Source organism: Pteropus vampyrus, unplaced genomic scaffold, assembly GCF_000151845.1.
Source record: "Pteropus vampyrus isolate Shadow unplaced genomic scaffold, Pvam_2.0 Scaffold143, whole genome shotgun sequence".
NCBI lineage: Eukaryota > Metazoa > Chordata > Mammalia > Chiroptera > Pteropodidae > Pteropus > Pteropus vampyrus.
Genome location: NW_011888924.1, coordinates 2,911,872 through 2,926,484, shown reverse-complemented (window position 1 = coordinate 2,926,484; position 14,613 = coordinate 2,911,872). Strand labels below are relative to the sequence as shown.

General features: G+C 45.6%; 1 protein-coding gene across 2 annotated transcripts in view; it reads right to left on the bottom strand.

Moving 5' to 3' along the window:
• The window catches only part of TEX2 (testis expressed 2), an 88,566-nt gene that overhangs the window by 1,572 nt on the left and 72,381 nt on the right, over positions 1 to 14,613 (bottom strand). The window contains exons 8-10 of one of the 2 annotated variants that reach the window (XM_023535665.1): positions 9,527 to 9,659; positions 3,720 to 3,845; positions 2,083 to 2,292 (exon numbers count right to left, since the gene is read on the bottom strand). In XM_023535665.1, the coding sequence (XP_023391433.1) occupies positions 2,083 to 2,292; positions 3,720 to 3,845; positions 9,527 to 9,659 (469 nt within the window). Of the gene's footprint in view, positions 1 to 2,082; positions 2,293 to 3,719; positions 3,846 to 9,526; positions 9,660 to 14,613 lie in introns of those variants that run through there. The other variant, XM_023535664.1, reaches the window with a different exon arrangement.

Sequence of the window (14,613 nt, the reverse complement as noted above, 5' to 3'; positions counted from 1 at the left end):
CCAGAGCTTTTAGACTCAGTGTGAAACACTAGATGACACTGCAGGTTTACCTGAAACTCTTGCTCCAGTTTCTTCTCTATCCAGTCTGTCACATGAACTAAAGTCACTTCTCTCTCTCCAAGTTTTGGCCGCGCTTTTAGCTCTACATATGGTGGCTTCCGGAAACCATACCTTTTTAAAGAAGACAAGTAATAACCACATTTAGAAGCAAAGGAAGGAAGTAGACAAGTACCAACAGCCAACATTCCTTCTACACAGGCCTACATCACTACTTAAATGTTCTCTTATTCTGAAAATCCCCTCTACAAAATAATACAGCACAGCAAGTACACATGTGAACTCCCTGTGTCCCTGGGCTGTGTAGGCTGTGATGATCTGAGAACAGTTCTGACAAACTGGGAAAGCCAGGAAGTGCCACTGGAAAAGCCTGTGTGGCCTGGGCTTTGTTTTTCATAGCATGGCAACAACCTTTTTTGTTTCTATTTTTATAGTAGTATATACATTACAAAACCCAAAACGTGCAAGTGTATGAAGCTGGATGTGAAAGACACTGCAGCCTCTCTGAATCTCACCCCTAAAAAAGTGACCAGTGAGAGAAGTGAGGTCCACTTTCCCCATCCTCCTAAAATGCATATGTAAACAGAACATTCTGTAACCTGCTTTTCATCCCACACTCCATGCCACGATTATTATGGCTTCTTGATGGAGCAGACTGGCACTGATGGTAAAGTATCCAGACAAGAGACTGTGTTATCCACTTCAACCTGTCCTGGACCAGTGTTTTAAAAAACACACTAAAAATGTCAAATAGCTATAAACGTTTCTACATACTCAATATCTAAACTTATCTCTGTGGATCGATAACAAATAGCTCAGCATTCATGCATGCGTTGGGTAGCATGATGCAAGAGGCCTTCAATTTTACCTCTCACTGAGCAGTGGCATTTATAACTGATAAAGCTTAAAGCTGAGAAGGAGAAGAAATGTATCAACTCTTAGCATTTAAAAACACATGGAATTAGGTTTGGAAGACTGTACAGATAGGTACCAACTGGTTATTATAGGCTTTTTTTCTTACTTTTTTCCAATGAAAATATTACTTTGAAAAAGTAAAATCTAAAATGGTATTTTCAAGTTTTTACTGGGAAACACCAATGTCATCATTAAATGGTTAGTCATTTCAAAAATCTTCGGATCATTCCTACAAACCCTTCTGAACACTAAGGATGGGGACTGCGTGTTGATGTCCCTCTCTGATAGGACAGAGCTACCTTTTTCATACGAGTGTTGTTTACGGTACAATGAGGTCTCCTAGGTAACCCCCGTATACACTTATGAACATTTTACAGGACTTTGAATATTGGTTTTAAGTTGAGATTCGCAGTGATTTTTTTCCTGTTGGACCCATTAGTAATTTATTTCCATGATTCTCGTTCCTGGCTTAGTCCCCCAACTCCTGAATCCTGGGGGCGGGGCTAGGCGTAGCTTTATTTTTAACAAGTCTTCAAGTAACTGACACGCAGGTGAGAGTGAGAACCACGGGTTCGTGCGACAACAGCGCTGTGCACAGAATGACGACAGTTACCGAGTGCATATGCTCCCGCCTCCTGAACATCCAGGCCTGGCCAGGGAAGGTTCCCTGACCTCCTGGGGCTGCTGGACGTGTGACCACTGCCTGTAAAGTGGGGATAACAATGGCACCTTTCTCCACAGGATGCTGTGAGGACTGACCAGGGCGGGCAGAGACTAAGAGCTCTACAAATGACAGCTGTTTTCACTGGTGTGAAGAGTTGGCTCTAGAGAGCAGACAGATCAATAGAAAACAGCTCAACCCATAAACTTCACCTACTGACTTAAACTCTTCCTAACATGTGAAGATGAATCTTTATATGCGAATTAACCACTCAGAGAAGAAAGGAGAATTGGGTTTACAACTAACATTAAGGTTCCACTGAAAATGTGTGAAAGTGCTTCTGCCCAAGAGAAGGTACTTTCCATAAAGTCAAGGGTAAGCAGGCTGGGACTTTTACAGCCACGCAACAAGGGGAATCACTTGCTGTCCCTGAGGGCCTCTCTACGCACCATATCCGGTCAGTTGGGGGAGGTGGAATGTTGACCGCCAAAGTTCCTCGACATTCTTGTACTTCTACGGTTAGCAGCAGGGGTGTATTGGAGACTTCTTCAATCTTCTTTTTAATGAACTCTGTCTCCGTTGCTTTTTGGAAATATTTTGACTTGGTAATCTTATCAACAAACCTCATAATCTTACTTGTTCGATGACCGCCAACATACCTTTAAATGAAGGACACAAGCGAACGTTAGTATGAGCTTTGCTCCTTCACAAACAAAAACTTTGTGGCTCTCTACTCACTTTAGACCAGAGTTTCCCAGCTGCAGCACCACAGACATTTTGGACTGGGTCATTCTGTTGTGGGGCTGTCCTGTGCATCACAGGGTGTTGAGCAGTGTTCCTGGCCTCTAGCCTCTACCTACTATGTCATTAGCACACTCCTCCCAGTCATGACAATAAAAATGTCCCCAAGCGGGGGGCGGGCAAAATAATCCCTAATTGAAAACTACATAAGGTGTAAACATCACACAGAGCTGAATCTTTACAATGGAGAGTCAGACAAAGTTCTCATAGGGCAAAATGAGAAGGCAACTCATGTTTATAACCCTCAAACTGCTGAATACAAATCCAGTGTCCTCTTAGAGAAATCTCACCATCTGTAGATGGCAATAAGAAATCATATCGCATCGACAGGGACACAAAACACAGTTTTTAACTGACTGCCTTTTAGGTGGCGTCATACCAACTTTGAATGACAACTACTTTTTAAAGGGCTTAGGAAGTTCTAAAACAAAATGCTACATCAAGCTGACATGCTAGCAGGTGAAGAAAGCAAGCTTTTCTATCAGGTCGTGTCTGCCATAAGAGAGGATATTTGCTTTTTAAAATCCTCCACAGTTCCAGATATCGAGAACACTGTGTGTATGTGTGCAGGGAAAGGCAATCGTTTCCAAGAAGGTCAAGTGCATAGATTTAATGCACACGAACTTTAGAACTAACTCCTCAAATGTCTGGATTCTCTTTTCACGTCCTGGGATTTCAAAAATGAATAGGCTGATGTTTTCTTACAGATGCTTCTGGCTTCTTTACAATCTTAGTTTCTTCAACTCACTAAATAATTTAAAGATCTGTACAGAGAAACTGTTTAAGCACTTTGATCATTCCACAGTCCAAGTAAAGGCAAAGAGGGGCCCCAGAAATGAAGTTCTTGGTCCAAAAGATCGGCTAAGTGATCCACGTTTTCAAAACTCACCAAAGAAATCACCTGAATGTGTCAGCTTTGTAGGAACTAGCAGCTCAACGGAAGTGTGACCCAACTAAATGAGGAGTAATGCTCTCCACAGAGCACCAGGGGGTGGTGTTGTATCATTTGTGCTCCTTGTGATAAGACACACCCTTCAATTCTATTATTTACTCCAACAATCAGAGAAAGCCATATTGGTTGGGACCCTCTTAAGTAAGGAAAGCTGTATGGGTCTTTGTGCTTTGGGATCTGGAATTTAAACAAGCCACTGACTTTGGGTTATTAATGCAAAACCATCATTCAGTATGAAGGAGGAAGGAAGATCATAGAGGAAGAGGGGGAAAAAAGCTCACTCCCAACTTGCTGCTTTGACCCTTGGAGACCTCAGAAGCTGGATCCACTCACCCTTCGGCCCCTGGGAGAAGCGGTTTGTCTCCCGCGCTGGGCTCTGGAGCATCGTCTTCATCGGAGGAGCCAGCACTGGAGGACTCCTCGTCGCTGTCGGCCAGGCAGTATGCCCTGGGCCTGCAACTGAACAGGGCACAGTCACCACCGCAGCCTGCCCATCACCCATGCTCTGCTTAGAAAGAGAAAACACGCTCCACTGCCACCACCACTACACATCATCATTCTCCCCAGTCCATCCGAAAAAGAAGAGACCCAACCCAAGAGTCTGCAGACTGGCTTGGTTACCCAGGAGACGCTTCAGCACTAAGTCCCCTGGGAGGATCACGGAGGACTTGGGCTTGTAGAGTGCAATTCTGCGCATGCATCACAACAGGTGGTGGGAGTTTGGTGCAGCTGACACGAAACACAGTAAGTTCATCAACAGTGCAGCAACAGCCAAGTGGGAGGGTGAATGGACAGAACGATGGTTGCAAGGGTGGGGTGAAGCTTGTGCCGGAGACAGGACCACCTCTCACTGATGACGGGGATGTTCCGGCAAGTCCCCCGACTGTCTGAGTTCAACAACTATGATGCTCTTTGACCCAGTAAACTCCAAATTAGTTTTGATTCAAGACTCCTTCCTAGTGCAATTACATATCTTAACCCACACCTGGCCCAGCTCCTGAAGGTCACAGAAAAAGCCAGCTACCACAGGGTACAAATCTCAAGGAACTCTAGGAAGCAACTAACATGGGAACCCAGAAGCTGTCCTGGAGAAGTACACTTTTAAAAACCATTTTAAAAACAAGGTACTAGAAAGCCTCATTGGGGAGCAATATCCCTCATTAATCTTTCCAGGTTGGAGACTGTCTGCACAGGCATGGGGGTCGCTGGGGGCTTCCTGGCTGAGCTTCAGCCCCACGGAAGGGAGCACCCTCCCTGGGTGGTGGCTGTGTTTCAGGGAGGCAGACAGGCAGGGCCCACCCATGTCTGGGGCTCAGAGACTTAACTGGGACAAAATGAACACAGGATAGAGTAGTCTCTGAACACTATTATGCAATTAAATGGTCACAAAGCAGACAGAGGCTGGGTCTTGTATTTTTGATAAGGATAAAATCACCAGGACAGGGAAAGGCAGGGGAGTCGAGGCCCTATCTCCCTGCAGCTATAATCCTTTGGGGCTTGCCTCTGCTGCTGACCTTGGGCCACCAGAAGAAGCCTATTGGGGCAGTCACTTCCCAGCGAATGAGAGCCAAGGACACTCAAGGGCAGAGCACAACGCCCAGTGTGGACTGAGGCCCAGAAGAGGCCCCAGCACTGGGAGGGCAGGACTGAAATCTCCGCCCCTGAAACGGGAGCCTGGCTGTAAGAGGACCCTGCGAGTGTCCGCCCTGGCAAGACACCCGGGTCCTCAACCCCAGCTCCGAAACATTAGAGCCAGCGCTTCAGCCAGCGGGCTTGAGTGTGTTAAAGGGCGACTCCCTCTGCAGACACGGCCTCTGGTCCCCGACCACGGAAACAGCAACGGCATCCAACTTGTCTGTCCTGCTTCCCTCAGAGGCCTGGCTGGCCCCGGAAATGATGTGCGCTCACTGGCCACAAAGTGACTTTGGAGCTTTCCATGCTTAGGCGGCTCTCATTAGAGCTTCTTTTAGTTAAAATGTACACACCAAAATATGACTTCCAAGAAAGCCTCAACTGTATCGAGATGAGGAAAGTCAGGGACACAAATCCCCAAAGATAACACAGCCATCTCAGAAACGTGTCTTACTTCTCCACCAGTAAAATGACTGCTCCCTGGGCTCAGACCTAGAGCTGCCAAGTAAGGAATCTGTGTCCTGCTCCCCATCCGCCCAGCGCAAAAGCTGCCTCGAGACCTGGGACCACAGTGAAACCTGCTGAGCCACTGGCCCCTCTGGTCCCCACCAGTATTTGTCATCTGGCAGCCTCCAGACCCTGGGCAGAAGATGCCAAAGGCCGAGCACTGCAGTGAGTCTCAGGTTCCTGAATTAATCCTCTGCAGGACAGATTCTGTGGCTTGAAGTTAATAAGTTAGACGATGCTATATCAGTTAAAGTAGATCAGATGACGTGAAATTCTGATTTTGACCAAATGTTACCTCTAATCTCTGCAGGGGGAGCTATATTATGTGGCACCCAATACTAATTAAATATGCAACTTATTGTTTGGCTGATAGTTTTATAACGGAACATGTATTTTATGAGCTCAACCTTATGATGTCATCATGAACTTTGAGGAAAGACACACCACACATCCTTATGTAAGATGTGCCTTAGATGAAGGCGATATCCTTTCAAAGAGCCACCTTAAAAGGATTATTCCAGTTTTGCTGCCTCTGCTAAAAATCTTTCTGGAAATGTGCCTGGAGTCAGACACATAAGAAAAACAGAATTATTTTATCACTGATACTCTGTCTTGGACCAAACATTTTATTTCTTGGTCTCATAATCACCACTGCCTCTGAACGACTCCTTGCAATTTCTCAAAGATCCAATTCATCTACAAAGCAGGATGATTTGCGGCCACTCAGGACAGTTAAAAGAATGTCACAGAGTCCAGAAGCAATTCTAAAAGAGCAGCTCCAAAAAAATGCTTTAAATGAAGGACACATAATTAGATAAAACAGCCCAGCGTGGTGACTGCTTTGTAGGTGACCACACTCATGAGCATATATTCATTTTCTTCTATTTAAGAGAAATCCGCCCCAGGCAGCTGCCACAGACAGACACACACGTGCGTACATTTAGAGAGCCAGACCTAGTCACGGGGTGGGCTGCAAGGACTCGGGTCCCAAAGCATCAGGGGCCTCAGGGTGGGGTGGTGGTGGTTTGGGGCATACTGTGGACTAGTGACCCAACACTAGTGACCCGCACAGGGCCTCTATACAGGGACTTGCATGCCAAGCCCGGGCTGCAAGGGCAGAGTATGAAGAGGCCAAGCGCCTTACTGGAAAGGCCCCACTCCAAGGCCACCTTTCCTTCAAGCAGCAGCCAACGCGGGGAACGCCCTGCCGGGCTCGCTGCCCCTCCTCAGGCCATCCGAGAGTTGAGGCTGCTCAGCTCACTCACTACCAGATTCCACTGAGTATCTTACTCCCCAGAGTTACATCAACTACTTATGTAATAGGAAGACTATCTGGGGAATAAAAAAACGAAAGGAAAAATGTCTGCAAATATAAAGTCTACACACTTTTCAAAAGGAAAAGGATTTCACTAGAATAAAGGAACAGATTTCAGTTTCTCATGATCGCCCTCGGGGTAATAATATGGAGATGTGAAGAAACTTCCTACCAGTAAGTAGAAGCATCATCTCCTGAGACTCCCTAAGGGCACGATCATTTGCACACTTGAAGGGGGACAGGAATAAGCAGGGAGACAAAGCAGAGGCCTCACCAGGGCGGGGCAGCAGGGGAACAAGCCCTGTGGAAGCGAGGCCCTGGACTGGCAGCCGTGGGTGACAGGGAGGGCCAGGAGGAAAAGGGCGGCTGCTGGCCATCTCTTTAGATGCTGTTGCTCTCAGGAGAGGTTTAATACTAAGGAAAATGTCCGCATCAAAGGTTACATGCTTAGTAACAGCTACTGTGCATAGTGACTATCTCTCATGCACGTAGCCTCAGGAGGATTCCATATGCTCAGGGCTGAGGAGGTGAAGAAGTAGATTCTAGAATCACTTCTGCAATTAGGGTCTTAGCTATGGATGGGCCTTCAGAGGCTCTCGATGCTCCCAGGAATTGTGAGCCAAATGGCACACGTGCAGGCCTTTTCTGGGAGAAGGATCCAGAGCCCTTAGATTCTCAAAGGGTTCCTTTATGCAAAAAAGGGTTAAAGACTCATTTTCCCAGGCCTTTTTCTACCAAGCAAAATGCTTTTAAAATGAAATGACAGCCAATTACACATCAACATATAATTTAACACCTTCATAGGAGGGAGCAAAATATTTTATACCAGACTCTACTGGGAAAAAATGGTACTTCGGAAATATATTACAAAGTAAATATAATACCATCATATTCCAAAAGCAGAGGACATTTTTAACGCAGTCTACAGAAGCACTGCTTACTCAGAAACATGTCCATCCTCTGAGCACCCGGAGTTTATGAACTCGAAATTGTGCCAAGAGAGCTGCGTAACAGTGAACATGAATGCCTAGGTGGTGAGAATCTCAGGGACAAGGCTGTTTTGGGGCCCCACATGCTGCCCAAGACCCCCCCTTTCCAGTGGAGTCCCAGCAGCTGGGCCAGCACAGGGCTGTCTCTATAAGGGGCTCCTTGCACAAATGCTTCTAACGGGTGTGCTCTGTCATGCTCCTGCTTAGTAAGAGCTCATGTTCAAGACTGCTTCCGCCTGATGCGCTTCATGTTATAGGGCAGCTGGTTCTGCAAATCTACGGTCATGAGCCTGGACTGATGATGCTCAGGTGTGCATGGCAACAGGTGGGGGTGTCCAAAAACAGAAGTTGAGTGTGACTACAGGACAAGATCAGGACCCTGGCAATTCAAATCAGGGAAGTTTGTAGGATTCTCTCTGCCAGGAAAGCCTCTTAAATCCTCCTGATCTCAATCTTCTCGGGTCTACAAACTTAGCTCCTATGTCCAGGAACATAATGAAAGGACAAGCTTCCTAGGGGCGTCACATGGGACCAGACAAGACTCAGCAATGACAGGGCATGAAATGCTATGTGGAGACTTGATAAATACCACTCACCAGAAAACACAATCCACAGATTGCCGAATCCAAACACATATTAACAAATAACAGAAAAATAAAAGGAAAATAGCACAGATACAAGTTAGATTGTATACAGCACATGAAATTCTCCAATATTAAACAAAGGAGCATTTCATTAAGTAACCTGGATAAATGAGAATAATCTAAATAAAAAAACATTCTCGAATGTATGCCCCGACTGCCCCCATTCACTATTACTACAATATGAATAGAAGTAGCATGTCAGTATCATAACTAAGCAAAAATCTAAGTCTATATCTTTAATTTAGACCCTGAGAAGGTGGCTCCTTGTTGAGTTTTCCTGTTGTTGTACTGTTAATTCTATGCAAAGGGGCTAGAGATGTGAGAAGCAGAAACCAATTAGCATTGTTAGTTTGGTAAAAACAATTATATAATTTAAATTTGTAGTCAGAATCAGTCATTTTAAAAGTGCGTGGGAATGTAAAATTTCCAGCTTATCCATTCTAGGTATTCAATAGAAAAAAATCGCGCTTCATTAATTAGTTCGCAAATTTGGAATATTTACTGAATCAGGCAAACTCTGGACAGTGGACACAGTATCTTCTACAAAGAGAGACATTTACTAAGCAAATCAATATTGTATTATTTAGGGAAAATGAATCTCAAAACACTTCAGGAGCACCTTCTTGGCTACAAAATCAATCGCTAATTATAAATAATTCTGACTGATTAAAGCAGAGAGACCCCTTTGGGACCTTAGCCTTGCCCACACATGGCTGTTTGTGGCAGTAAGTGGGAGGTACTTTCTGAATGATGATTTTATTGTGCGGACGAGCCTGCCTTGCGGGTCTGAGTCAGTGAGGCTTTCTGGGTAATCAATACTATGTGCCCCACTGGCAGCACTGAGGCCAAAAGGCGCTGAGCAGAGATGAGGACTCACAGTCTGCAGGGAATGACACTAGGGGACCATTCCCTGAAACCCTCTGTGTTCCAGAAGCGCGTACAAGGAAGCTCCCTCAAAATCCAAGACCATTACACATCTGATCTGCTTCTCCAAGGCCAGAGGGAGGGGTCGGTTCCCCAGGGTGGGATTAGTAAAGTCGTATAGCCCCTTACCCTTCTTTGCCAATTTCTCCAACCTTCAGGGCTTCAACAAGAGGCTCTTTACCTAGTTTGGTCAAATTCATTTTGGTCTCGAGAGTCATCAGAAAGGACCCATTGTAGGACATTTCCAAATCGATCCAGAGTCCTGGAGAAACGGTGAAAAAACAGAAGGGTTTCCCCCCCGCCCCAGAAAAACATGACTATAAATGATAGTATAAAAATTTATATTATAAAGTATCTAAGTAGGTATCACACTGAAAATCTCTATATATGTCTTCCTATACTACTACCAAGGCATGTGAGAGGAGACTGAAATTGACAAGCTTCTGGAAATGGTTCAAACATTTGGTACATTGCCAGCATTTCAACAGCCATTAAAATGGTCACAGTGAGCTCAGTGCGCGTTAGCAGGGGAAGGGTCCCCATTCTCTGGTTCTTCTCACATTTAATAAGACGTGCATTCCCAGCAGGAGGAAGGCTTGAGCCAGGGCAAAGCCAGGACGAGGCCTGCTGTCATGAGGCAGAAGAGAAGTGCAGAGACTTCACAGCAAGCTGGGCTGCTCTTTAAAGTCATGTGAGAACTGCCATCTTTCTTAAATTATCTAATGTTATGGGGATGGGGGGCGCAGGATAGAAAATGGTTCGGAGTTAGTTTCGTGTGATAAGGACGGTAACAACAACTTTTAGAAAGCTTTTCTTTCTGGAAATTGCCTTGTAATAGAAACAAAAGAATTAATACGAGCCCCAGGATTATCCAGAGAAAGTCGGGTAACCACCTTGTACCTTAGTTCAAAATCCTATTCCTTGGGAAGGACACCAATGTCAATGGCATCATAAGTAAGAGGCTTTTAACTTTGTAGAATTGCACTGGGACGGCCCATGGCAGAAGCGGCCTCTGACTGGAAGTCTAAACGCAAACAGGGACCGCGGAGGACCTTCTGGACAGGAGCCTGGGATTCGGCAGGTAGGAAAGGCCATGCTGATTTTCAGACTCAAAGCGCCATGAAACTCAGGGACTTTCAATCAAAATGTCATCATTCAAGTGAGTGTTCAAATGTTAATAAACTTTGAGAGTTCCTCATAAGACGAATGACACCATTTAATGGAAGCAAGAAATTAAAACTATTGTTCACACACAGCAGCATTTTTAAGCAATTACAGTAAATGACCCATCCCCTATTTGGCCACCATCTTAGATAAAAGCTTTGCTAGTAACCTCAGGAAGCACTAATGGCATAATTCCTCACTAAAGGCAGAATAATTTCCAATTTGTTTTCAACAGATTCTTTTTAGCATAATCGAAGGTACTTGTTTTCCATAAATGATCTAGTTTAATTAAGTGATGTGCAGATCAACTGCGATTCTCTTCTTTGCAGCAATTCACAAAACTGCTTTATTTCTCGTTTACAGTAAGCAGTTAAAAATCATTAATCAGCTTGCTCTTCAAAGGTAGTGTTACTGGAAATAAAGGGCAGATGTTTTCATAAGTATCTTTAGTCATCAATCACTTCCAATAGAAGATTAGGGCAAACAGCTTGATATTAATAGATTTTTAACTCCATATAAAAAGAACATCAATAAAGAAAATATTTATTGTATGTCTCCAGCTTTATTTCACTTGAGAATCAATAGACTCAAACCTCCTGATTGCTATATGTTTTCAGACATAACCATGCCTTTTGAAAATTCTAGTCAGGTTTCCAATAAATGTTAATAGTATGTGTTGCCTTTGAAGGTTGTCATAGTAAAGGCACCAGAGTTTTACTTCTTATAAAGCGGAAGGTTTTGTTTGTTTTTTAAATGAGGGGATATGGACTAGTAAAGCTTAGTAAGCTTCTGACCCATGCCCCAGCCACTGGGACACTCCGTCAATGACATGTGGTCCTGTGCTCCTCTTCTAGGAGCTGGGGCAGGGAGGAGGGAGGAGCACATGCAGCTTGAGTTTCACAGGAAGTTTCTCGACCTCTGTGCACCAGCCTCATCTGTACAAGGAGACCACAATGCTGTGCACAGCCAGCACCTGGCACGTCCGTCCTCTCTCTGCCATTGCCGGCCCCCTTCCTTACTTCCACGACTCCCTGCCCCGGCCTCGCTTGCTGCTATTGCCGTGGCACACAGGGACCAGACGGAAGGAGGCCGCAGGGCCAAGAGGGAAGAGGCCACATTGGGCAGCCAGAGAGCCCTGTCTGTGCTGGGAAGGGGACAAGGGGTGGACATCTGACCAAGCTTCTGCATGGGGGATAGGATCTACTTTTTATATTGTTGTATATGTCCCATGAGGCCCACTCATGGGAACTTGCTCAGCCTTGGTTCTCAGCCTTGGAAAATAAGAAGGAGTCAAGAATGGTTTGAGGACTTTTGAAAACAGATATAAACTGCAAATTTCCTACAAATGACTGTAACATGAGGAGTTTGCATTCAGATGAGGGTCACGAGATTATTTTAGCATTTGGTGCCAAGAAAAACTTGCTTCTGTGACAGGATTCAGCAGGCAGAAAGCACCCTGAAAACCTTGGAGCACATACAACCTGGAGCCAAGACCAACTGGTTATATAATGGGTAAGTCAAGGGCTCCTGCCTTGCAAGACCAAAGATGGAATTAACAGTTTCCAGAGAGGCTGTCTTCCCATCGGGGGTAAATACAACAACAATTTGAAGATGGAGACATATACTGTTCCATGAGTGGTGACTTAACTCTAACCGAGCTGAACGCTACTCATCCAGTGAATTTAGTTACAGAGCTATTTGTTTTGTGCTCTTGACAAATGTTAATTTAAGACCTTCCTGTGAGGCATTTCTATAACCATCTTGGTAGCACTCAAGGACAAAAACCAGAAGTTGAGAAGCAGGATACTTTTTTTAAGCCTCTAAATAGGAGTAAGACAGTCAGTCCTCAGAGATTCTCCAGAAAGGACATGGACACTGAGAGTCTGCCTTGGTCTGCTCAGGCTGCTCTAACAAAACATCACAAACTGGGTAGCTTGAAAAACAGACATTTATTTCTCACAGTTCTGGAGGCTGGAGTCCAAGATCAAGGTGCTGGCCAAGCCAGTTCTAGAGAGAGCTCTCTCCCTGGCTTGTGGACGGCCGCCTTCTCACTGTCCTCACATGGCAGAGACACAGCAAGCTAGCTCTGGTCTCTTCTTATGAAGGGAACGAGCTCCATCGTGAGCACCCCTCTTGCATGACCTCATCTAAGCCCAATCACCCTAAATGCCCTACCTCCTGATACCATCACACTGCAGGTTACAGCTTCAACATATGAACTGTGGGGGGACACAAACATTCAGTCCATAACAGGTCCTCATGCTGAGGGGCTGTCCCGTGGTGACGGGTGGTGCCTGATTGCCGACAAGCATCTACAAAACGCAATTAATTCTGCAACATGAGAAACACAACTGACAATGACAACGACAAGCTTCAGTCAGTCTTCACATAAGGACGCATGAGAGCTCAGATGACTGCTTTCCGCTCTTCAGCTTCACGGGCAGAGGGTCAGTTGCCATCGCCACCACCACGCAGAGGGAGACTGCGGCTGAGGTTACAGCTTACTCTGTCCGAAAATGTTTACTGAGTCCTTAATGCAAGATATCAAAGCCAACAACACAAATGAATCCCTGTCCTCAGGAAGTTCACGCCTGAGGAATAAAGATGCCTGGGCCACCAGGTGCAGATCAGACCCTGATGTCACCAGAGGCGACTAGAACAGAGGTTCTTCTGCCTTCTCCCTGGTGTTCTATTTAGTGGACCCCCTGGCCTCAAGAACAGTTCTACCATGGCCCTATCAATCTAATAACTTCACTCAGCAGTTCACTGTTTCGTTACCATTAAGATAACTAAAAGGCATCGGTCTCTTTGGGACAGATTTAGCAGGGCACCTGCAGCCCAGCAGCTAAGCGAGTCTCAAGCCTTGCTCACCAGACCGTGGCCCTTGTGACAGCTGCTCTTCCGTTTTCTCTCCCTGTTAACTACTAGTGGCCGATTTTCACTCTGAATGTCAACATTTGGTGTCCAAGGGACAAAACTTCTTAAAATGCAGCATTATTGAATAGATGTTTGCGCTATTCGGCTCTCAGGAGAGCTCACCGGTGATTATCTTGTTCTTGGCAGACAGACTGGTGTCATTTCACTCACTCAGATACCATGGAAAACTAACATTTCTTGTATTTGGATGTGTCCTTCAGGGCAGACGTCATTTTTAGCTTTGTCTACGTGTCACTGCTCTCAGCAAAAGTTCTGCCTTTCAAGGCTGACATAATCATAAATCAGTCTCTTCTCTCACGCCCCAACCAAGTTCCTCAAAAGGGTCTTTTTTCTCCCTTTCCACAAATAGTATTTTTTCTTTCTGCAGCACGACCTAGTCAGAGCGTGTGCACGCCACTCCTGTCAGCCCTGAGCCCCACGGTCTGGCCCTGTCACTGTGTTTAGCCCTGGACAGCTGCTCTCCTAATGTCTGCTCTTGACGAGGCCACGGCAGGAAGAATGGGCAGGTCACAGCCCGATTCTGGTTCCAGTTTCTGAAACACTCAGTTAGCAAAGTAACTTCAGTCCCAGCACCAGAGAAAGTCACCAGGCACTGTGGGTTAAGGTGTGGAAGATGGGTAGTAAATGGTGGGGATGACCAGTCAGACTAAGGGCATCTCTGCAGACAAACAAGGTGCCTATTCCTGTGGGACATAGTAATCTTTCCGCAGAATCCAACACCTTCAGTTGAAACCTAGGTTGTTCCTTGGGTATTCTGAAACAGGGCAAAACCAAGACAGCTCTATGACTATTTGCAGACTTAACTACAGTTGTCCTGATGAGTAAATGAATTAATCTGACCCTGAGGGGCCACAATCCACACCCTCGGTTCATTGTTGTACTGCCGACTCTCCTGTAGGCACTGCTCTGATGGCCTTGGTCCCGGGCAGGAAAGATGAAAACCTGGCCCACAGAAGACGTTCACCACTAAGCCCCTTCAGGAAGCTTTTACTAACAACAAAGCTTTGTGACTGCAGGAGCAGCAAACGCTGATGGCTTCCTATGGGCTACGCGTGTCCTCCGAGCACCTTACATGTAACATTTCATCTTCACCATAACAGAATGAGGCGGATGCT